Source organism: Bos mutus, chromosome 10 (genome assembly GCF_027580195.1).
Source record: "Bos mutus isolate GX-2022 chromosome 10, NWIPB_WYAK_1.1, whole genome shotgun sequence".
Lineage (NCBI taxonomy): Eukaryota > Metazoa > Chordata > Mammalia > Artiodactyla > Bovidae > Bos > Bos mutus.
Window position 1 is genome coordinate 28,451,878 of NC_091626.1, and position 24,797 is coordinate 28,476,674.

The 24,797-nt window shown below is 43.7% G+C and overlaps 1 protein-coding gene across 2 annotated transcripts in view; it reads right to left on the bottom strand.

The window, feature by feature from the left end:
* Nucleotides 1–495: 495 nt before the first annotated feature.
* RAD51B (RAD51 paralog B) overlaps nt 496–24,797 on the bottom strand; it is a 620,294-nt gene continuing 595,992 nt past the window's right edge. For both annotated transcript variants that reach the window (XM_070377663.1, XM_005905730.3), the window contains exons 10-11: nt 11,598–11,676; nt 496–961 (exon numbers count right to left, since the gene is read on the bottom strand). In XM_070377663.1, coding sequence (XP_070233764.1) covers nt 945–961; nt 11,598–11,676 — 96 coding nt within the window. In that variant the 3' untranslated portion in view covers nt 496–944. The remainder of the gene's footprint in view (nt 962–11,597; nt 11,677–24,797) is intronic.

Sequence of the window (24,797 nt, forward strand, 5' to 3'; positions counted from 1 at the left end):
GAAGATTTGATGCCTGGCTTTGAAGGGGCTGAACCCCCCAGCTTTGATGCTTCGTTTGGAAACCTCATGCGGTACGAGGAGTAGGCTGGGTCTTCTGCTGAAAATGACTAAATTATCCTATGGGTCACCAATTGATTGATTTGCTCATTGACTGGCCCAGCCTTGGGCTTTAAATCTAAAGAAATCATTTCATCCTTTATTAAACACTGCATGAATCTCACTCTTTGTCCTGCAGGGCTCTACACAATATACCAGTGAAACTTGAATTTACACCACAATACATGTACCACTAATGACCTTCCAAATGCCACTAATACCATACGTGTCCCGCTTCTCAGTTGGATCCGAACCTGTCAGTGAATTCTGAGCCCACTGACCTCCCTGTGACACAAGAGCAGACCCCCACGCCCATGCCCTCCCTCAGCCTCCCCCATCCTTCCAAGATTTCATTTCTGAATCAGTTACTCTTTGGAGACCCCAATTCCTTTACACCTACTCTTTTTATTTGGTGGACAATACTTTATTCGGAAATGTTCCCTCCTGTAATTACAAATCCTGTTAGTCATCCTCCTCCTCTCCCCAGGGGGATTGTGGGCTTTAATTAATTAATGTGGTTAAACCGCTTTGAGGTGCCTGGTTGAAAGGTGCTATATAAGTGCAAATTATTATTATTATGGCTGTTGCCATCCCATGGCGGCAAAGCCTTCAGCCCCAAGCATCTAGAGACCTGAACAAAGGCCTCTTCATCTTCACCTTCCCTGCTAGGTCTGAGATGGCTGGCTCAATGGTAAAGGGGTGGGGGAGCAAATCTGTTACCATCTCAACAGCAATCAACTAATTAATCCCCATTATGTTGGCTTCCGTTTCCTTCTTCCAAGCAGCCCGGTCCTGTTTCATTTCACAAATCACGCCCCCATCAGCTTGAGACAAAGGTCATAGTGTCCCTATGGCCTCTGTTGGTCTAAAGGAAAAAAAATAGAGAGAGAGAGGAAGAGAAAGAATGTTTGAAAAACCATCGCTGTCATGAAATGCACTAGCTTCTCACCAGCAGTCTAAATAAACTTTTCCTTCCGGTGGCAGTCCTCTGACATGCGTACCTATCTATCTATTACTCAGGGAGCCAATGGCTTCGTAAACCAGAGACACCCAGAAACTCAGCACAGGTGTGGACTAAGGCCCCACAGCCCTGGCTAGACTGCCGATAGCTGTAAACAAAAGGGGAGCCTTTCTGGGCCGGGTGGGAAGAGGTCATCCAGAGACTCGGGAGCCCCCCTTCAGCTTCCTCTACTGCCCCCAGGTTTCCCCTGAGAAAGCCAGCTGCCATCTGTAGCCAGGAAGCCCTCACAAAGGCTGGGGGCTATGATTTAGATGTTTTGTGCTATACCTAGCACACCCCGGCCCTGAACAAATGCCTAGGGCTTCCACTGCGATGGGAGCCATTGAAAACAGCCCTGTGGGGGAGACCTGGCCTCTCGAGGGGATGCTGCTGACCAAAATGCTCCTTACAAGGTTGTGCCTCAGACCCTTTGTTAGCGTGGACGTGGGCGAGCCTCAGGGGGTCATGTCTTCATCTGCCTCCATTTATCCTCCCTATTGAAGGGCTCCTTCAGGACATTGGTCAGTCTCTGTGGGAAGTGATTTGGAGAGCAACAAAGGAACTTGGGCCCTTTGGGGGGGGCCTTCAGAATTCAGTAAACATCTGGACATGGAAGGCCAGGTTCTCAAGCAGTCTAGCTGCGGAGATGTCAAAAGAGAGAAAGAGCTGTGTGTGCAATGCAAGCTCTCAGTTCTGTGGCGACATTTGTTGTCGAGAAACAGAGACACCCCAGTAGGTATATAGGAAGATTTTTCAAAAGCTCCTCTGTCAGTTTTTGTGAGTGCAGTGCACTATTTGTCAGTTCTCATGGCATGTGTGAGGAAATAGAAGTTTCACATGGCTAGGGAGCAGCATGTGATGGATGCTCTGATTCTGTGTGGACCATGAATAACCCAAGGTTGCATAAGCCTGTCCTGGGAATTGTTGTTAAGCATTTCTGTTATCCTTGAGCTCTGTAAAGCACTTTCTAGTCAAGGTGATTTGTTGGCTTCTCATCAGGAGCACATTTTAATTGACAAAAAAATGAAGTACGGAGGCTAAGTGATTTATACTTCATCACATGATAAAATTCAGGATCTGAACTCTTGACTCTCAGTGTTCCCTTTATTGTTGAATCAATCCATTTAGAACACATTAGTCAGCATGATTCAACACGAGTCACACGGCACTAATCAGCATTCCCCAGTGCGCCCAAATCTATCCTCAAACAGCAAAAGAAACTGGCCTCTGTCAAGAGACAATGAAATGCCGTTTTTGTCAGTATTCAGGAGCTGACATCCAGTTCAAGTCCCCTGTCCTCTCAGGAATCTTCCTCAGTCATCCCAGATGGAATGAGTCTTATTTCCTCTATCTTTTCAGATCCCAGTGTTTGAGCCTTGATAACAGGTGTGGCAGTCTGCTAGTTTGTTTTTAAGCTAACTATTTAGATTGTCAACTACTAAAATAAGGGATTTTTTTTTTTTTTAATCAGCCTCTCTCTCCTGAGCACCATGGTTTATATATAATAGATGTTCAAGAAATACCTGCTTAACTGAACTCACTGAAATGGAGCCTAAGTCATATTCCAGAAAGAACTCCAAGTCCTTCTGGAAGAGGTTTTCAAAGAAAATCAACAACCTGAATTGATTTAACATCTTTGGGTATTATTACCTGGGCATTTTCACAAATGCAAATTGTTAACTCTGCAAAGATAGCCAAATGGCTTCCGGGTTCCAAAAGCGGAGTATGCATTGATTCTAACCATAGTCCAGGCCTTGGAATAAGTTTTTCTCTATAACCTTATTCAAACTGACATTTTGTTTCATGTGTTTTTTTTTGACGGTGGAGACAGAAAAAACATTTTGGGAAAAAAATGTGTTTAGTCTATGACTTTGGAACCAAATTTATACTCTGCTTTGTGCTATAAGCACTAGCTCTTGTTCAAGTATTTTTCTTGAATAGTGCACAATAGCAAAACACGTCCTACGTTTCTGCTTGACAGAGATTTTGTTTTGGAAGGGGAACCAAGATTTTTGGGTGTTGATCTTTGGTGGCATTGCTGACTGTGAAACTCCACTACTCTGTTTTAGACTCTTTAAAGAATGTCCTGATACCATTTTAAATATACATTTGTTTTTTTAAGAACGGAAAAGAGATGTATCTGAGCCAAACTATTTTCCAGGTAACTCTGAGAAACTGCAATATTTATACTGCATTTGGACATTATGCAACAAGTCCAGCTCTAGGGTCTGTACTATTGTACCCTGGGGGCTAATCTCTGCAACTATGGTCTTCTGAACGAAATGTATCACTGAATATGCATCTCCTCTCTCTCTCATGATAATAGAACTCCTCAAATTTGACTCGGCACATGGCCACTGAGATTAACAACTACATTTTCCAGCCTTACTTTCTATACATCTATAGATTGGCAGAAATAATACATGTAACTTCTTGTTAATACCCTTAAGGAAGGGGGCTGCCCTTTCCTCCTATTGAATCTCTGCCCCATATAACTTCCACTACCTTGATATAGGACATGATAGTGAGCCATTTTGGATCATGACAATGAAGACAGCCTCCCAGGCATGCTGGAGCAACAAGAGAATTGCCAGGGTCTCTGGACTAATATCGGAGAAGGCAATGGCACCCCACTGCAGTATTCTTGCCTGGAAAATCCCATGGACAGAGAAGCCTGCAGTCCATGGGGTTGTGAAGAGTTGGACACGACTGAATGACTTCACTTTCACTTTTCACTTTCATGCATTGGAGAAGGCAATGGCAACCCACTTCAGTGTTCTTGCCTGGAGAATCCCAGGGACGGCGGAGCCTGGCAGGCTGCTGTCTATGGGGTTGCACAGAGTCAGACACGACTGAAGTGACTTAGCAGCAGCAGCAGCTGGACTAATATGTGAGGCTGAGTTGCTATATCAGCTCTGGACTGCATTCCTCCATAATGCTACATGAGAAAGCAGTCAACTTCTACCTTGTACCTCACTGTTGATCTAGGTTATGGTTCCACCCAGCCAAATTTATGATCCAACTAAGGAAATTCCTTGAAGGATCACTATATCAATGTGACTGATCCATCATAGCTTAGGATTTCAGGATTCAAGATTCAGAATGGGCCTAGACTACCCCAATGGAGGCTTATGAAGCCCAAGAGGTAAATGGTCACAGGGGCTGCCATGATGGGAGACAAGGGGGCCCAAACTCATTTCTGATTTTATGAAAAATCACAGGAGCCCAGGCTGAATACTTGGAAATGGCTACAAACCCAATTCTGAGGCAGTAAGCATCACTTCACCTTTCTGGCACTCAGTCCCCTCACCTGAAAATAAAGATGAATGTGAAAAGATCCCTTTCTTGGAGATAGAGGAGTAGAATAATTTAAGAGGAGTAGAATAATTTTTATCAGTTAATCATGTAACTATATGCATAAAGCACATGTGAAAGTGAAAGTGGCTCAGTCATGTCCAACTCTTTGTGATCCCATGGACTATACAGTCCATGGAATTCTCCAGGCCAGAATACTGGAGTGGGTAGCCATGCCCTCCTCCAGTAGATCTTCCCAACCCAGGGATCAAACCCAGGTCTCCCGCATTGCAGGCAGATTCTTTATCATCTGAGCCACAAAGGAAGCTCACGACTATGCAGAAAATCCCTCTAGAAGCTATGGAAAGCTTACACCCCAATAGTGTAGATAAAAGAGGCAGCCATAAAGAATACATAAGAAGATTGCCCATGGAAACATGACAACGCACTTATCATTATACACAGTTACACAGGAATTGGTCTACTACTTCCAAAGGAAGCATAAATTGGTAAACCTCTTTGAAGAACAATTAGGGAAAATAAAGACAAAAATGTGCATCCCCTGGCTAGCCATTCCATTTTTAAAAATTATATATACTGGGAGAAGGCAATGGCACCCCACTCCAGTACTCTTGCCTGGAAAATCCCATGGATGGAGGAGCCTGGTAGGCTGCAGTCCATGGGGTCGCTAAGAGTTGGACACAACTGAGCGACTTCACTTTCACTTTTCACTTTCATGCACTGGAGGAGGAAATGGCAACCCACTCTAGTGTTCTTGCCTGGAGAATTCCAGGGACGGTGGGGCCTGGTGGGCTGCCGTCTATGGGGTCGCACAGAGTTGGACACGACTGAAGCGACTTAGCAGCAGCAGCAGCAGCAGAGAAACTCTCATACTTGCATATACCAATAAACATGTGCAACAGGATTCATTAAGTTAACAAATAATCAAAATTTCCATCAATAGAGAAATGTATAACATGTGGTATATTCATACAATGGATATGGACACCTCAGTTAAATTCAAAGAATATGATCCACGTGTATCAACACAGATATGTCGCAAAGCATGATGCTAAGTGAAAAAAGCAAGTTGTGGAATGATGTGCACAACAGACCATTTATGCAAATTTAGGATGCACTCAGAGCAAATATGATATTTGGATTCACATATATGTAGAAAAGTTTTTCAGAGTGGGGGAAAGATATATATCAAACCCTAGAGAGATTTTACTTCTGTGGAGCAACATAGAGGAGAGAGAGAATCGGCTAGGGATAGGTACAAAGGAGCTTTGAACTTTGTAAGGTTATATTTCTATACTTAAAACAAAATCTGAAATTATGAGTTTGGGATTAACATAGGGGTGTGCTAAATTGCACCAGTTGTGTCCAACTCTTTTCAACCCTATGGACCGTAGCCTGCCAGGCTCCTCTGTCCATGGGATTCTCCAGGCAAGAATACTGGACTGGGTTGCTGTGCCGTCTTCCAGAGGATCTTCCCAACCCAGGGACTGAACCTGTGTCTCTTATGTCTCCTGCATTGGCAGGCGAGTTCTTCACCACCAGCGCCACCTAGGAAGCCCCGGGATTGATATATGCAGACTGCTACATATAAAATAGAGAAACAACAAGTATCTACTGTACTGTACAGGGAACTATTCAGTACTGTGTAATAACCTATAAGGGATAAGAACCTGAAAAAGAATATATATACTGATATCAATTTGCTGTATACCTGAAACTAACACAACACTATAAGTCAACTATATTTCAGCTTAAAAAAATCTGAGAAAACATTAACATTTGTTAATTCTGGATGTTAGAGTCATGGGTTTGGCTTTACTATTTTCTGTATTGTTATATATTTAAAATATATTTTCCACATTAAAAAGAAAATCTGTCTTTGAGGCTAACAGCGAGAGTGAAAGAAGGGACCAAAAGCTGAGGGCCAGTGTGGGACGCTGTCATGGAGGGAGGGGATGTGAAGCAAAAAGGGGCAACTCTGTGAATGGGAGTCCTGTGTTCTCTGCCCTCGGAAGCACCTCTTAGAGGGGCAGGCAGAAGCAGCTCAGGACAATGAGACAGGCATCCGCGGCCCTCTCCTCCATGCCCTGTGAGAACGAGTTCACTCTGCTCCACTGAATCCCAGGGCTCTCTGCCAGGCTCCCAAGAGCATGCCAGGCTGTGCCAGGTGTGGGTGATATTTACCAGGCAGACACCTCCATACCTGGATGGATGGATTCAGACTGAGAATCTTCTGGGTCACTCTGAGTCCACTGGGCAGAAACATTTAGATGGGTTACTGATTGTAACTGAAATCTGATGAACTCAGATGGTGGTATTTGGGGGCAAAGAAGTTTTCAGTGAATCATCCAGTTGGCTCAGTGACTAAGAAAATGGGGTGGAAGAATCTAACCCAACTTTGTGACAAGGGAACAAACAGAGGAGATTAATGTCTTCCCAGTGTGCTTCAAAAAAGCAATCAAACAATCATTTTTGACTTTACAAGGAAGATGAGGCTTATAGCTTCCCAGCTCTCAAATCATTATTTTTTATTTTCTGAGTCCCTATATACCAGGTAGTTGGAAAAACAGGAAACTAGCTTGTTTCCAGAACCTTTTCTGGACCTATCTCAGGGTGCTCTAGGCTCCCTGAGGGTCCCAAGCCCAAAGTATATGCTGCTTATTCAAACTAAACTAATAAAGGCAGCACCAGAATCAAGATTCAACCTGCCTGACCTGATCTTTATTTTTTAAAAACAATTTAAAAGCACATAATTCTGCCCTGTTGAGAAACTAAACCATTGTCCTCTATCCTGTTCAAATCAACTTGTTTTTTGTTTTTCAAACACTTCCTAGATCCCTAAGTAAAAGGAGACTAGAGGGCAGGGAAGAGTGATCAAGGAGGACACTCCCCCCCACCCAGATTCCGAGCCCACTCCTGCCTTTTCCCTGGCCAACCTCTCCTAGGGTATCCTCTCCTTTGCCAAGTTGGCAGGGCTTTATTACCCATGAAAGCCACAACGGCTCCAGGAGACTCGGGCTCTAGGTTGTCCTTTCGCCTCCTGTGGCATCAGCAACAGTCTGGCTGCTTTCAGAGACAGAATCATTATTCCTGGCCTTGACACAGAGGTCCAGGGGCCCCGGCTGTGCTCTGGGTGGCACAACATTTGGGGCTTACTGGGGAAGCAGAGGACATGACCAGAATAGATGTGGATCAAGTTGGATTTCAGAGTCAACACTCCCTTCCCATCCGCAGCCACTCGGTTCTGTGGACCCACTCCATGCAAGCCAATTCCCAAAGCCAAGTCTCGCTTTTCCCTCTCCTCTCCACTAGGTCCTGGCACCACTGGGCCTCACTCTGGGCTAGTCAAACCTCTAAGCTTTCCCATTCAGTGGGCACTGGGACTTCACGGTGAACTCTGGGAACAAAAGGGAAAATGGATTAATAGGATCTTTCTTGACCCCCTTCCACCTTTCCCAGTTGAGTAGCACAAAACAGCTGAACTCTTCCTCTGCTGGGACCTGGTCCCTCTCAGAGTCTGAACCATCAAGAAGTTGGGGGCTCTGAGATCCCTCTCCTTGGGGGCCCAAATGTTTCCAGGGTCCAGGGGCCCAAGTATTTGCAGAGTCTTGAGCTCAACCAGGAGAGGCCAGGATCCTGGACCAGTGGGAGACAAAGAAGATGTGAACAAGGCAGTATTACCATGGTAACAGCCTGAGCCCAGCAGCCTCCTGAAGATGCTGGGGTGGGGGGTGGGGGGGTTTCTTTCTTTCTTTCTTTTTTCCTTGCGAAAGGAGAATAGTTCCGCTTTCTATTTTACTACAACAATAGCATGGACCGGCTCCTTCAAGTGTTTCAAAAAGCAGCCTGAGAAATCTCTAACCAAGCCCCTCAGTCTCCCCAGCCTGCCGTTTTATTGTCCCTCCCATCCCTGTGAACAAAAGGGCGGGAAGGCTGAAAGGCCCCCGGTGGCTGGCTTGTTCTCAGCATCCTAATCCTTGAGAACTGGGGTGGGGCGTGGCCTGTGGAGCCGGTAAATCCAATGTGGGCCTCACCTTTTATTCTCTCCCTCCCTCTGCTTCTGTACTCAGGAGCTCTTCAGGTATTATAAAACCTCCTGGTTAGCAGGCTGGTAGGAATCTCGGGGCTTGCTAAGGGGATAAAAGGCACCCAGCGATCATTCCCAGATTCACTAATAGCTCTGTCCCTCACCCCCACCCTCACCCCCGCCAAAAGCCAGGCTAGCCTATTTGGATTGGTTTTTTCCTGCCACCCCAGGCTGGCTCCATTACAAAGACGGAAAGTGGAGCCACAGCCGCTGGCTCTTCTTTAGTTGGTAACCCAGGAACTGCCCTCACTCTTCCAGCCCTTCCCCTCTCTGTCTCTATGTCCCTCAGACAAGGACTGTACGTGCCCCCACCTCCCCACAGCTGTGGGTGCCAACCTGCATGCCACTTCAGGACTATCATGCCAGAACAACCTCTCACAAGAAAAGCTTCTTGGCCTTGACTTCTGAGACATTTCCAAGGTTATCACCCAGGGATCAAAGCTTTCTTTGCTTTAAACCTGGGAAATGGTGCAGGTGTGTTTTAGCTCAGTCATCTGTTAAAACTGGGGGGAAAGTAAGCTTTTACTTTCCAGGTTGTGGAGATCTCAAGGGTACAACTCTACTGAGCTCAGTGAATGATAAGTACATCATCTCCTCAGAGAATCAGATAAAGGTGAATTGGGAAGGCCTTTAGAGATCAGCCAGGCTGATAACTACAATGCAATGAAGAAAAACATTTTGCACTGCAACCTCTGTACATAAATTCATAATGCAGGTACATGCACACGCAATCACACAGGAAATATTTCACAAAGCAGTACAACATATGTGATATAATCTGTTATTTTCTATTCTCTCTTTTTTTTTTCCCCCCAATGCTGGTTGTGATTCCTTAATTTTATTTCATGACCCACCAATGAGTCACAAAACAGTTTGCAGAGCACTGAGTCAAGGTCAACATTGTCTTTTTCAAGCTGACAAAACTAGGATTTGAGAGATTTTCTCAAGAACATACCAGAACTGGAACGGAAATCCAAGGTGGGTCTAATACAGGAGGGGCCCCCATTTTTCTGAGGATCAGAGCTCCTTTTTGTTTACTTAAAGCCTTGGGAGCACATAGTTAGAGGGGAGGGAATGCCCAGAGGTTTACATGAAATGGCACTGCTGATAGGGGCAGAAGGTTCCTGCTGCCTCCAAAAAACCTCAGAGAGGAAGGTGTGGCTTCAAAAGCAAACAGGTGAGGCTCTGAGGTCTCCCAGACATTTTTATTTACTGGTTGGGATTCTTGCATCATCAGACACTTTCCTGAATGTTTCTATTTCCTGGACACCCTGTTCCAGGCCAGCCTCCTTTAGTAATCCACTTTCTCTCCTTTTCCAACTATTTCTAATAGTCTTTCTTTGAAGCTTTCTAACCCCTACCAATTTACTGTGGTTTCAGTTTCTACTTTCCCTAAACAACTTCCTCTTTCCCGTCAAAATCATGATCTTAGCAATGAGAGTCAGAGAGGCAACTCTGTGAATCTCGCTTCCACAATATTATCCCAAAGTTATCCAATTAAGACCAGGCTTTCGACTGTTGTTTACCAAAATGCCCAGTGATCAAGATATAGGCACCATATCAAGGCTCTCCTACAAACTATCTGGGCAGAATGGGCTCTTTCCCTTCTGAAATTACCTTATAATCTTGCATAGAACATCTTGAAATCTTCGTCTAAATTTGCTATTTGCTGGAGTTCTAATCTTTTAAAGCAAGGCTCTAAATATGAAAAGCCAAAGGGCATACCGCACAGGGTAAACCCAAGTCCAGCTCTTTGATTGCTTATTACTTATACACCCTTAGAGAGTCCGTAACAAAGAGGCCTGCTGTTTGCTTTGCTTAATCTGGTCTTAAAATCTCTGCTTCTTTGTCAGAAAACAATATTTGCAATTGTAAAAAAAAAATATTTACCAAGGAACTTGGATAGCATAAGTCAAAGGCTAAGAGCCAAAGGTCAGGAGTTCTTACTCCAAATTTCCCTGGACCCGGGTCCCTGCTGTGGAGCTCAGCTACACCAAACAAACACGCTGCTTTCTGGATCCATTAAGAAGTGGATGCTTTAGAAGGCAAGGAAAGGGAGGGCTGAAGCCTGTTCCTCAGTCAGAAGCACTGTCCAGCCACCTGCCTAGAAGTCCTGCTAGAGCTTTATAATGCAAGGTGTCTCCATGGGGATACTGTAAGGGCTCACCCTATCTCACCCTTCCCCTAACTTGGGGAAAACATTCAGCTTATAAAATCCTAAAGGGCAGATATTCCTCCCACAGACAGCAAAGACAATATGCTCCTCGGAGGTTCTGAGCAGACATGTGCCAAGCATCTCTGGGTGACGTCTCCAGCCCAACAGTGGGGGACAGATGTGTACTCTGAGCACTTTTATGGGGACCCTTCTTAATCTACAAAGCAGTGTGGGACATCTGACCCTCCAGGCTAAGTTCAATGGGGTTTGAATTTAACCCCTCCTCTTCATTGTTTTCTGCAGACCTGCCATCAAACGACACCTTTCCTAACCACCCTGATCCTACATCAAGGAATGATGCCTCTCAATCCGCTTTCTCCCCTGTTTGTTGAATTAGTTCCAGCTTGTGGCCTTGAGGGGCTCTTCCGTGAGTCAGAACTCAGGCCCATGTCACAAAGTGCAGGTCTGCAAGGCCTGGTCCCTAGTCGGGACTTGAGTACAGGGGGAGGAAATAGAGTAACCAGACGGAGGCCGAGGAAGTGGTGCTCATGGAGCCATGACAAAGTGCCCCACAGGCTGCCAGCCCAGATGGTTTTTCCCAGTTAAGTGAGAAGGCTCTGAGGCAGGGCTGGGTCCCTTCCCCTGTGGGATCTGCAAAGAGGACTGGAGGAGTTGCAGTTCCTAGCCTGCTCGACTTGTCCCTCATTCTTGGGTTGTCCGACTCTGTTAGGGAACTCTGTAATTCTCCCTGATCTCTGTCAAATTCTTGCCACAATTGCCAACCTCTTTTATCTTATCAGGATCAACATCACCGGCTAGTTCTTCTTGGCCTTTGATTCTGTCCCGAAGGAGCTTCCATCAGGAGCAAAGCAGTAATTATCACCCACAATGGGCAGTGCTGAGTATAATTAGATGAAAGAAATGGCTTCGTCCGAAGATCTTACCTTGAAGAACCAGGCCTTCCTTCTCGATGGTGTAGACAAAGGCGGTGAAGGGTGCCAGAGGGGACTTGGCAATGAGAACCTGCACAGAAAGCATATTTGCTCAGGATTAGTCAAAGGAAATAGAGACGAGCCTCTGTTCACTCCTCTTCCCACTCTGAAGCAAAGTGGTAACATGTGACCACAAACTATGAGGTTTGTTTACTTTGAAATTATTTTAGAACCAAATGAGTGTTATTCCTTCAAACAACTGACCACCTTGGTAGGCTGTACATCAATTCCAACTATTCTATCAATGAAGGCCATATTCTTGAGCCAGTTTTAGATACAAGTTTCATTATTATCTCACATGCTTAAATAGCTACCTTTCCGCCCAAAGATCATTTAGCCTGAGCCTTTAACTATATTCATAAATTTAGCTATTTTATTAAAAAATTCAAATCTACCCCTAAAAGATAAAGATTTAACATCACTGCAAATATTCAAAATAACTTGCTAAAGGCAGAGCCATGGCAGGTTGCCTGGTTGGCCCCCAACCCTTCACTAAGTCTATAGTCACATCCTTAGCCACGTGACTACCTTCCCTCCTCCTGGAGGTATAGAGTATTTCCCATGATCCTTGACCATAGGTTTGGCCACATGACTTGCATTGACTAATAGGTTGTGCCAGTTCTTAGCTTAGGCCTCAAGAAGCCTAACAAAACTTCACTTGTTCTTTTTATGCTTCTGCTACTGCCAGATAAAAATATGTTCAAGCTAATCTGCTGTCTCAGAAGGAGGAAGAGAGACACCTGACGTAGACCTGGCCAGTTAGGTCCAATCTAAATAGCTGATCCCCAGGAGATCTACATACACATGGGTTAAATGATTATGACTGTATGCACACCTCTGTGATTTTGAAGTTGTCACAAAGCATTACTGCGGTGACAGTTGGTTGACACACCAACCAACACAAAGTATCAAAAATATTCTGCATGATGGCACTCTACTATGAGGATACCTACTTTAAAAGGGATGGTCATTTGATGGTTAAAAGATTACTATTATTTAACCCTTTAACACACTGCATATGATTCCACAGAACCTCTAAGAACTGGTGGATTATGTTTTATTATTGTATTTCTCCTGAAGGAAGATGACGATCTGTTTCCTGTTTTGCAAATAAACATCATCAAAAAATAGTGATAGTTTGGCACAGAGCCACTTAAGTAATCAGGGAGAGAGGGGAGAAGGAAGAAATAATTTCAAATAACCAAAGGCTTACACCTGTACTATCTCAATCTACAACAATTCAACAAACATTCACTGTCAACTGTGAGAAAGGGTGGAACAGAATGGTAGAAAGATCACAGGTTGTAGGCATGGAGTTTGAATCAAGGTTCCTCCACTAATCAACTTGATGCCTATGGCAAGTCAACTGATGGCTGTGTAGTCTCCCCCTAGTAGCCACATCCTTTCTTCCTTAGAGTTAACAACTCCCCAGGTTTCAACATTTTTACGCCTTGTTTGCAGCTAGGTGTGCTGATGTGGCTAAGCTTTGACTGACAGAAGATGACAAAAGTGACAGGTAGAACTTCTGGATTATAAGAAAAGTATGGGCTCTTCACTTTCCCTTTCCCTCTTCCCAAGGGCCAGACCCAGCTTCAACCACATCCTGGGGGATGATGAAGCAACATGTGGGAAGGAAGCTGGGTGACCTCATAAATCAGCAAAGCCTCCCACCTGGTCACCTGTCCAGCTCAGTACAGAGCCACTTGTGCGAACCATTGTATTTCGGATGCCTATGGTATAGCCTGAAACGTACCCAATACTTTGGCTCTGGACAACTTCACCTTTTTGAGCCTCAGTTTCCTTGTAGGTAAAATGGAGATAACAACACCCACCTAAATGAGATAATGTTGAAGATTAAGTATAAAACATGCCTGTGTTGGGCTTTCCTGGTGGAATCTGCCTGCCAGTGCAGGGGACATGGGTTTGATCCCTGGTCCAGGAATATCCCACATGCTGCAGAGTAACTAAGTCCATGAGCCACAACTACTGAGCCTGTACTTGAGAGTACGGGAGCCACAACTACTGAAGCCCTTGCACACTAGAGCCTGTGCTGCACAAGAGAAGCCACCGCAGGGAGAAGCCTGGGGACTGCAATGAAGCGTAGCCTCTGCTTGCCTCAACTAGAGAAAAGCCCGTGCAGCAGTGAACACTCAGCAGAGCCAAAAATAAATAAATAAAACTAAAATAAATTACCTTTAAAAACACCTGTGTCAAACTAAAAACCTCAGTTTGAATATTTCCAACCAACTCACTACATATGATTCCCAAGTTCCCCTTAACTTTCACTTACCAAAAAGCAATATACTTGGTTTTTACCTGAAGGATTCAATTCAAGTTGAATCTCAATTTTGATAACTGCTCTGAAGTTATCTAGATAAACCAGCGCTCATTCTCAGAACAAATGAGTAGATGGTATAGGCGGACACTTACATCTTTATGTCAAAAACTTCTCACCTGATAATTAAAGTGGATCATTTCTGACAGAGATGACGTAGGGACGGTTCAACGTGCATGTATGGGTGCTCCTTGATAGGGGAATGGCAGAACAGAGGACAGTGCTTCTCAAGCTTTAATGTTGGTATGAATCACCTGCAGGTCCTGACACGTAGATTTTGATTCACTAGGTTTTGAGTGGGGCTTGAGTATCTGCCTTTCTAGCGAGCTCCTAGGAGATGCTGATGCTGTGGTCCATAGACCACATTTTGAACAGCTGGGTTCAGGAAATTAGCCTGACTGAAGAGTCTGAGGTGGAGAAGCAAGAGACAGGAGTCCTGGAGTCAGATAGGGAGCTACTGTAATAATTCAGGGATGAGGAGACACTTAAACCACAGGTGTGTCAGGAAGAAAGGGAAAAGAGGAATGGAGAATTGAAATAAAAAGAGAAATAAAAAGCCTTTAGATCAAAAATCAATATAAATAAACATATACCAAACCTCAGATCTTCATTACCCGCATGAAAAATTGGACATGAAAAGCCAGAAGGGTGTAAATAAACAGTATTCAATAAACTATTATACTATATTTTTGAAAATTTATTTTATAGACCACAGAATCTTCGAATCAGAAAAAGGATATGATATTCCAATGCAACACAATAAATGCCACCTGAACCTAAGCCTTTCAGCTCAGTGGTGTACCCACCATCATCTGATGACTTCCTCTTCCAGGAAGCATGTGCCCATTCTGTGAACAAGCCCAGAGCTCGAGCCAGAAGGACCTCACATGGAAGGTTCTCACACTTGGAAGTACCTCCTTTCCAGGAAATCAAGGGTTGGACAGGGTTTAAAATGAGCTATCAAAAGGATGATTGTATGCAGTTGGAAAGAGGAAGTGATCAGTTACGTCAGATGAATCCCTCTTCCTTTTTGGGGAAAGAACTTCCAGATTGATAGCTCAGAGGGCTACCACCAGCATAAACTATCAGATTTTCAGCAAAAAAAAGGTAACAAATTCTCAGTAGCCTTCTGGATAAAGTGAAGACAAGGTGGACTGGATGCTAATACCATGAAATGGATCTGAAAGTATCCAAAAGTTTAGTAACAATCGTATGGGGTAACAACCTCTAGTAGAAGGTACTGCATTCTATCCTCAGTCCTATCATATTCAACGTACTTACTGACCTGGATGCACACACTGCTGTATTCAACCACATCCATACAACAGGGAATAGAACTGAAAAAAATTGCTACCCTAGGAGATACATTCTAAAGGAGGCAAAAGATAATAAACAAAATGAATATGTAGTGAAATATTTCGCATATTAGATGATTATATATGCTATGGAGAAAAAAAGCAGAGAAAGAGTATAGGAAACGTATTGGATTAAAAGAGGGAGTTAAGAGAAGATCTCACCCTAAAAGTGACATTTGGACTCATGAATCATGTAATTAAACCCACTGATGAGACGCTGGATACGGCAACAGGAGACACCAAATTTAGAGGAACAGTTAATATATTAGACAGCCATTATATGAAAACAAACCTCAATTTGGTTAGAATGTTGGGACAAACCCTATGAATCTTTAGGACACAATTTTATTGAAATACATGTAAAGCCTTGCCCTTAAGAACAGGGGACTAATTTGTTCTGGTTTCAGAACGGGGAAGATGAGATTTAACATTCAGAAAATGAATTACGTGTTAGTTCACTACAGTTCAGTACCAGTCAGCTGGGAGATGTGGTTTGCAAAAATCTAGTGCACCCCACTCCAGTACTTTTGCTTGGAAAATCCCATGGACAGAGAAGCCTGGTAGGCTGCAGTCCATGGGGTTGCTAGAGTCGGACACAACTGAGCGACTTCACTTTCACTTTTCATTTTCATGCATTGGAGAAGGAAATGGCAACCCACTCCAGTGTTCTTGCCTGGAGAATCCAAGGGACAGGGGAGCCTGGTGGGCTGCCGTCTATGGGGTCACACAGAGTCGGGCACGACTGAAGCGACTTAGCAGCAGCAGCAGCAGCAGTGTGATCTCAGGTTGTATTAATGGAGACAGAGTATCTAGAACAAGGTGCTACTCTGCTCATTCAGCCATGGTGGATGAAATATGTTTGGACTGGAGCCCAAATTTCTACAGGGAAACTGACAAGAGAACAACGGGAGGAGAACTCCATCAGGGTGGTTAGATACCCAAACCAACCTATGACCATAAACACTTCAAAGCAAACACGCTGGTAAGAGGCCTGGGGTAAAGGTAAATGCATATTGCTTTTAACGTGAGTTTTCTGACCTGAAGATTCTCTAGTGTTATGTGGCAGAGTGAAGAAGTGTAAATTAGCTTTTTAGCTTAACAGATTTCAGGAAAAAAGTGATGTTTGCCACATTGTCCTTGTGAACACATATTGACTTTTCCCTCTTTTAGACTTCAATGAGCACCCCATGCCCTTGTGCCTTTCAAACAATAAATAATCCTCTTATAAAGCAAACAACCCTCCCTAGCCGATAACTCAGGCTGCTGTTTCAGAAGGTCAGTCAACCTATACAGCTGGGGTGTTCTAAACATTGTCTGACTTGTGCTGTTTTCGAGTGCCCTCCTGGATTCTTCAATACATAAGCCCTGCAGCTTAATAGAATCCAGGACTTTCGTGAAAAGTTTTTATCCCACTCAACCCTGTGTGTAATATGTGAAGTTGGTTTTAGAATTTTCTAAGGGTTCACGGAAATATATAGTTGGGTAAGAATGAGTACAGACATGTGCGGCTCTGAAAACTCTGGAACTCCACAAGACAGGTGTGTGGTACTGTGAGCCACAATCCTATCTATTGTGAGAATTTGTACTTTTTAAAAGACTGCCATCTGAAACTCACACATATGAAGAACAAGCCAGTGGTGACCTGTGGTGGGGGTGAGGGGAGTTCATGGGGTGGGTGGAAAAGAGGTATAAACTGTTAGGGGTAAGCTAGGCTTGAGGATGTATTGTACAACATGGAGAATATGGCCAGTATTTTGTTGTAACTGTAAATGGAAAGTATCTTTAACAATTGTACTAAAATACAAAAAAAATTTTTTTAAAGAGAAAGCAGACACAATCATAGAGTTGACAAATAATTAAACTTTCACCATTCAGTTCAGTTCAGTTCAGTTGCTCAATCATGTCCAATTCTTTGTGACCCCATGGACCACAGCAAGCCAGGCCTCCCTGTCCATCACCATCTCCCGGCGTTTACCCAAACTCAGGTCCATCGAGTCGGTGATGCTATCTAACCATCTCATCCTCTATTGTCCCCTTCTTCTCTTGCCCTCAATCTTTCCCAGCGTCAGAGTCTTTTCAAATGAGTCAGCTCTTCACGTCAGGTGGCCAAAGTATTGGAGTTTCAGCTTCAACATCAGTCCTTCCAATGAACACTCAAAACTGATCTCCTTTAGGATGGACTGGTTGGACCTCCTTGCAGTCCAAGGGACTCTCAAGAGTCTTCTCCAACACCACAGTCCAAAAGCATCAATTCTTCTGTGCTCAGCTTTCTTTATAGTCCAACTCTCACATCTATACATGACTACTGGAAAAACCATAGCCTTGACTAGATGGACTTTGTTGGCAAAGTAATGTCTCTGCTTTTTAATATACTGTCTAGGTTGGTCATACTTTCCTTCCAAGGATTACACATCTTTTAATTTCATGGCTGCAATCACCATCTGCAGTGATTTTGGAGCCCCAAAAATAAAATCAGCCACTGTTTCCCCATCTATTTGCCATGAAGTGACAGGACCAGATGCCATGATCTTAGTTTTCTGAATGTTGAGCTTTAAGCCAACTTTTTCACTCTCCTCTTTCACTTTCATCAAGAGGCTCTTTAGTTCTTCTTTACTTTTTGGCATAAGGGTGGTGTCATCTGCATATCTGAGGTAATTGATATCTCTCCCAGCAATCTTGATTCCAGCTTGTGCTTCATCCAGCCCAGCATTTCTCATGATACACCCTGCATATAAGTTAAATAAGCATGGTGACAATATACAGCCGTGATGTACTCCTTTCCCAATTTGGAACCAGTCTGTTGTTCCATGTCCAGTTCTAACTGTTGCTTCTCCAACACCTGACCTGCATATAGATTTCTTAAGAGGCAGATCAGGTGGTCTGGTATTACCATCTCTTTCAGAATTTTCCACAGTTTATTGTGATCCACACAGTCAAAGGCTTTGACATAGTCAATAAAGCAGAAATAGATGTTTTTCTGAACTCTCTTGCTTTTTCGATGATCCAGAGGATGTTGGCAATTTGATCTCTGGTTCCTCTGCCTTTTCTAAATCCAGCTTGAACATCAGGAAGTTCACAGTTCACGTGTTGCAGAAGCCTGGCTTGGAGAATTTTGAGCATTCCTTTACTAGCGTGTGAGATGAGTGCAACTGTGCAGTAGTTTGAGCATTCTTTGGCATTGCCTTCCTTTGGGATTGGAATGAAAACTGACCTTTTCCAGTCCTGTGGCCACTGCTGAGTTTTCCAAATTTGCTGGTGTATTGAGTGCAGCACTTTCACAGCATCATCTTCCAGGATTTGAAATATCTCAACTGGAATATCATCACTTTCACCATTATGATGACAAAAAAAAAAAAGACTGCTATACATTTCTACGTCAATTTATTTCCTAGAAATATGTTCTGAATTCTCAGTGGGATTGCAAAGATCAAGGGCATTGCCTTTGATCCCATACTCTTCCATTTCATAGAGCCCAGTTCAGTGCTTTGCATGTGTGGTCTCTGAAAATGACAGATGGACATTTTCTTCACTGTTCCTCACATTATCCCCATGCTATATGTGTGAAGGTTTCTCTCAGTGTACAAGTGAAACCCCAGAAGCCTGGGTACTCTAAATAAAACATGGGGGGAGAAGTTGGCTCCTGGAGCTCACTGGCCTCCCTGTACAGAATCTCTTCTCCTCCTTTTATATCTCTCCACTCAGGTGCCTATTTTGCTCTAAGCAAATAAGTTATCAGCTGATTCTCTTTTGCTCTAAAGCAGAGCTGGTTTAAACCTTCTAGTGCTAAGGAAACTTTACATTTTGCATTTTAATGTAAGACTGTCAGAAGAGAGTAATAGACCTAAAAATGGTGGAAAGTCTTATGGTTTGGGGTGGGCTGGAGGACCTTCCAAGGGTCCCACAGTAATGATGATGCAAACAACCAATAGATGTTATTCCTCACAATAGCCCTCTGAGGCAGACAGCTTATAAGTGCTGAAGACAAGATTCTGGCCCAAGCCAACCAGTTCTATAGTCTGTACTTTCAACCAGCATGATGGTAACCTCTAATCTGTCATGCATAGATAAATCCACATCCAAGGGATAAGACATCAAGGAGGCAGAATACATAACAACAAATAAAGGCATTTGCTTTCCAGCATGGATTCTGCACAGTTCAAGACAAAGAAGGGCATCCATGCAGGTTGACTAAGAGGCTCACAAGCTTCCACACTAATAATCTTCCTTTTGTCCTTCCTGTCTCAATGTCCAAATCCTACCTCCTCTTGGAATGCTGTAAAAATGCTACCTCTTCCAGAAAGCTCATGCCAATTTCTCTAGCCTGAGGTAACGTCTCTCAAATCTATCACACTGTATCTATAACCTCTCTAATAGCACTCACTGTTTTCTCCACCATTTTATAGTTAATGCCCCTTGAATTTATTACCATGTGTTTGAAGGCAAAGGACATCATCATCATTGCTGCTTCTAGTCCTAGCAACCTCCAGTATGATGTTGTATGCATAACGGAAACTCAATTATAAAATATAAAAAAATGGTGACTCTCTGAAGCTCTGACTCATACCTATTTTGAGGCTTATCTGGCAACCCATCCCCAAAGTTGGGGGACTTAGACTATGTCACATAGAAAAGTGCAGGCTGCCCCGTCAATCATTGCCAAGACTTGGCTTGGGCAGAACCACAGTCAAGTCTTTGGTTTCAGCTTGCTATAGCATCACATGTTTTTCCTGGCTTGATCCCACTTCCAAGAGGCTCAGAAAGTGGAAAAGGAGCCACAGAACAGAAAGTGCTGGACATAGGAACCTCAAGCATCCTCCAGGATGGTGACACCTTCTAGAGATAGTACTTGTGTCCCTTTAAAGTACAGGTGTGACCCTCCTCCGGAGCAACCCGGCCTACCCTTCTCCTCTATGGGTGGCCAGGAAGGTCAGTGTGGACAAGACAGCACAAAGACATCAGGAACCTTAGGTACAGGCTCTCTTGGAGGCTGCTTTTATAGAATTCTGGTCCTGGCAGGGTATATGAGTTTCTGCAAAAGAGCCCTGACTTTAGGAAAAAGTGAGTTTTGCCTTTGTGGCCCAGGGAAGCAGACATGAATAGGCAGCCATGTGCTGAGGGTTAGCTGGCACCAATTCTTTCACTTTCTCTTCTCTGACTCCTGTGCCAGGCAGGCTTCCTTTAACACTGCTAATGAATCCTTCCTCTCTTTTATTTCCTTCCCTTTCCCACCCATTACCCCAAATCTCATATTGGTCAGGGGCAAAGGGCAGAGTAAAATGAGCTGGCAGAAGGAAAGTGTAAGCACAGTTTCTTCCTGCAGGGGCAGGTGGTAGGCCTGGCTTTCTTTCTATCCCTTTCTTTCCATCCACAAAATGCAGGGACCAAAGACATTGTAATGTGTTCAGCTAAGAAAGCTGGGGTGAGAAACGGTTGAGTTGGATAGCTCAGAAATAGGACTTTGCATCCATCCACAGATTTCTAGCTTGCTAATTTTTTAACCCTATCTCAGTCTCCCCCATGATCAGCAGGATTGTGCGGTAGTTGAACTCACCGGCGGTGTCCTCGTTAAACACTTCTAATATTTACATCTGTACACAAGGGACCTGCTGAGAAGGAAGGGAGCAAACCCATTGATTCTAAAATGTCCTTCAACAGGGACCCCATTATCTCATTTCGCCTGCATGTCTAGGCTAATAAAACCTTTTGCAAGCTAACCAAACCTTTCCTCTAGCTGTGCCAAATGTCTGCGACAGAAATCCTTCATGCCTGAGATTTTCCTCCTTGTCCAAGACTTAGAAAAAGGTTGTTTTCTCAGCTGCTTTGAAGCCCAGGAAGAGAGCCAGGGAGGCAAACAAGCCAGCCAGTCTTGCATCAGATAATTCAACAGGCTTTTGATAACCTCGAGTCTTCTGTCCTTTCCCCAGGTTGAGCTGAACTCTCCAAGCCAAGGGACAGAAGGGCCGGAAATGCTCCAGACAGGAAGATCTTGTGGCTGGAAGGAGGCCACAGGAACAGGGTGGCTTGAAGCATACTCAGTGATCCTCAAAGGAATTCCCTAGTCATTGTGTTAAGAGAGCTGGAGGGAAAGGTGGCAGAGATCCAGGTCCCAGTACATATCTGGATTGTATATTGATTAGAACCTGCTTCATCACTTGGAAAACCACTCTCCATGGAACACAGAAGCCTCAGTACCAACAGCTTTGTAAGATTATGAGGGGAGAGTAGAGAAAGAAGTGAATGGTGTCTAAACTGCCTTCTCAAAATAGGGAAGCAAGATCTGTAGTAGTAATACTGTGCTGGAAAATGACAAGGTGGAAAAAGGCACTGTATTTGAGCAGGCATGAACTTATTAATTTATCTACATGTGGCCTATTTCACAACTTTTCTGACAGAAACTGGGGGCAGAAATCTAAAGTTGATCTGAATCCCTTATGACATATAATTCTAGACCCTGGGAAGATTCTCCTAGAAAGTTTGGCCCTGAGGCTACAAGATCTTATTCCCGCCCAGAGTATCATTATGCTCTTTCATAACATCTCTCTGGGTGAGGCGATTGTTTAAAAATGTTTATATAATACGTTAGGTTCCCAAAGTTTATAAACTAAAATAACTTGCTCCTTAAAGAAAACATTAATTTCTTCAGATCAATAGGCTATTAACTTAGTAAATTATGCAATCATAATAGTTCAGGTCAGAGTGGTATTTTGAGTTTATTATTTTTCCTATCATTTTATTATGAAAAATTTCAAACATGCAGCAAAATTTAAAAAATTTTATAGTGAATACCCATAAACCTAACAAGTAGATTCTACCACTAACATTTTATAATACTTGTTTTTATTACTTATCTATACAACAACCCATCTTAGCTTTATGTTGTTGCATTTTAAAGTAAATTGCAAACATCATGCACTTTCCCCTAAATACTTCAGCATGCATATAATTAATTATAAGCTTAGTTTTTTGTCCATATATTTTAAAAATCATGTTAGGGTTCTTTTGTTTCTTTCCAGTGCACTTTATATGTGGTTTGAAAGTATTAGTGATTTTTTCCAACTTATACTAAAATTAGAGAGAATTTAGTGTCTACTCCTGTATGGTAGCATGCAAATTTGTATAGTCAAAGAATATGGGTCATTATTTCTATATTAAATATCAGCTTTATTGAGGTGAATATGCATATAATGAAATTCTTTTTAATAATTTTATTTATCTGTTTACTTTTGGCTCTGCTGGGTCTTCACTGCTGTGCTGGCTTTCCTTTAGTTGTGAGTGGGGACTACTCTCTAATTGCAGTGCGAGGGTTTCTCATTGCAGTGATACCTCTTGTTGCCTGCGTAGCACAGGCTCTACGGTGTGCGGGCTTCAGTAATTGTGGCGCCTGGGCTCTAGAGCACAGGCTCAATAGTTCTGGTACATGGGCTTAGGTGTTCCTTGGCATGTGGGATCTTCCTTGCCCAGGGACCAAACCCGTGTCGTCTGCATTGGCAGGCAGTTTCTATATCACTGAGCCACCAGGGAAGTCCATACAATAAAATTCTTAATTCAGGTATATAAGTTATATATTTCCCTCCAAGCACGGCTTTAGCGGCATCTCATAAGTTTTGGTATATTTTTGTTTTCATTTTCTCAAAGTATTTTCTAATTTCCCTTGTTATTTATTGACTTGTTGCTCATTTAGAAGTATGTGAGTGTGTGTTTAATTTGTACACATTTGAGAATCCCCCAAATTTCCTTTTATTATTATTAATTTAGATCAACAAGCAGAAGAAGGGATACATAGGGTGAAGTCCCAAACAAAGGAGCTTCTGTCTTAGTGGAGCTTGGAGCCCAGCATGGTGGCATAGGAGAGTGTTCTGGTTCCCCAGTGTGGAAGCTCTCTAAACACCTCTCTTTTTGAGTTTTTATGGAGGCTGAATTACACAGGCATAATTGATTAACTCATTGTCCACTGCTGGTTGACTATCTCTAGCCCCTCTGCCCTCCCCGGAAATCAGGGGGTGAGACTGGAAGTTCCCACTCTCTTTTCATGATTGGTTCTCCTGGCAACTAGCACCCATCCTTAGGTGCTATACAAAAGTCAACTTCATTACATGAACCCCATTGTGGTGGAAACAGCTTGTTATAAGTAACAAGTAACCCATTTCACTGTGATGGCTCTGAAGCATTTTCAAAAACTGCTGAAGCTGAAACTCCAATACTTTGGCCACCTCATGCGAAGAGTTGACTCATTGGAAAAGACCCTGATGCTGGGAGGGATTGGGGGCAGGAGAAGAAGGGGAAGACAGAGGATGAGATGGCTGGATGGCATCACTGACTCAATGGACATGAGTTTGGGTGAACTCCAGGAGTTGGTGATGGACAGGGAGGCCTGGCATGCTGTGTGTGATTCATGGGGTCGCAAAGAGTCGGACACGACTAAGCGACTGAACTGAACTGAACTGAACTGAAGAGAGAAAATATTGCAACAAATGATGCTCCTGTTGTTCTTATCACTCAGAAAATTCCAAGGGTTTTGGAACCTGTGAGTTAGGAACTACGAATAAAAACTAAAGGCAATGGCACCCCACTCTAGCACTCTTGCCTGGAGAATCCCATGGATGGAGGAGCCTGGTGGGCTGCAGTCCATGGGATCGCTAAGAGTTGGACACGACTGAGCGACTTCACTTTCACTTTTCACTTTCCTGCATTGGAGAAGGAAATGGCAACCCACTCTAGTGTTCTTGCCTGGAGAATCCCAGGGACGGGGGAGCCAGGGGGCTGCCGTCTATGGGGTCACACAGAGTCAGACACGACTGAAGCGACTTAGCAGCAGCAGCATAAATATATATATTTTGGAGAAATATATTTTGGTTATCTGAATGACCAAATATATGTCTATATCTATATATATCTTCTAAATCACAATCAGATCAGATCAGTCGCTCAGTCATGTCCGACTCTGCGACCCCATGAATCGCAGCACGCCAGGCCTCCCTGTCCATCACCAACTCCCGGAGTTCACTGAGACTCATATCCATCAAGTCAGTGATGCCGTCCAGCCATCTCATCCTCTGTCGTCCCCTTCTCCTCCTGCCCCCAATCCCTCCCAGCATCAGAGTCTGTTCCAATGAGTCAACTCTTTGCATGAGGTGGCCAAAGTACTGGAGCTTCAGCTTTAGCATCATTCCTTTCAAAGAAATCCCAGGGCTGATCTCCTTCAGAATGGACTGGCTGGATCTCCTTGCAGTCCAAGGGACTCTCAAGAGTCTTCTCCAACACCACAGTTCAAAAGCATCAATTCTTCTGCGCTCAGCCTTCTTCACAGTCCAACTCTCACATCCATACATGACCACAGGAAAAACCATAGCCTTGACTAGACGGACCTTTGTTGGCAAAGTAATGTCTCTGCTTTTGAATATGCTATCTAGGTTGGTCATAACTTTCCTTCCAAGGAGTAAGCGTCTTTTAATTTCATGGCTG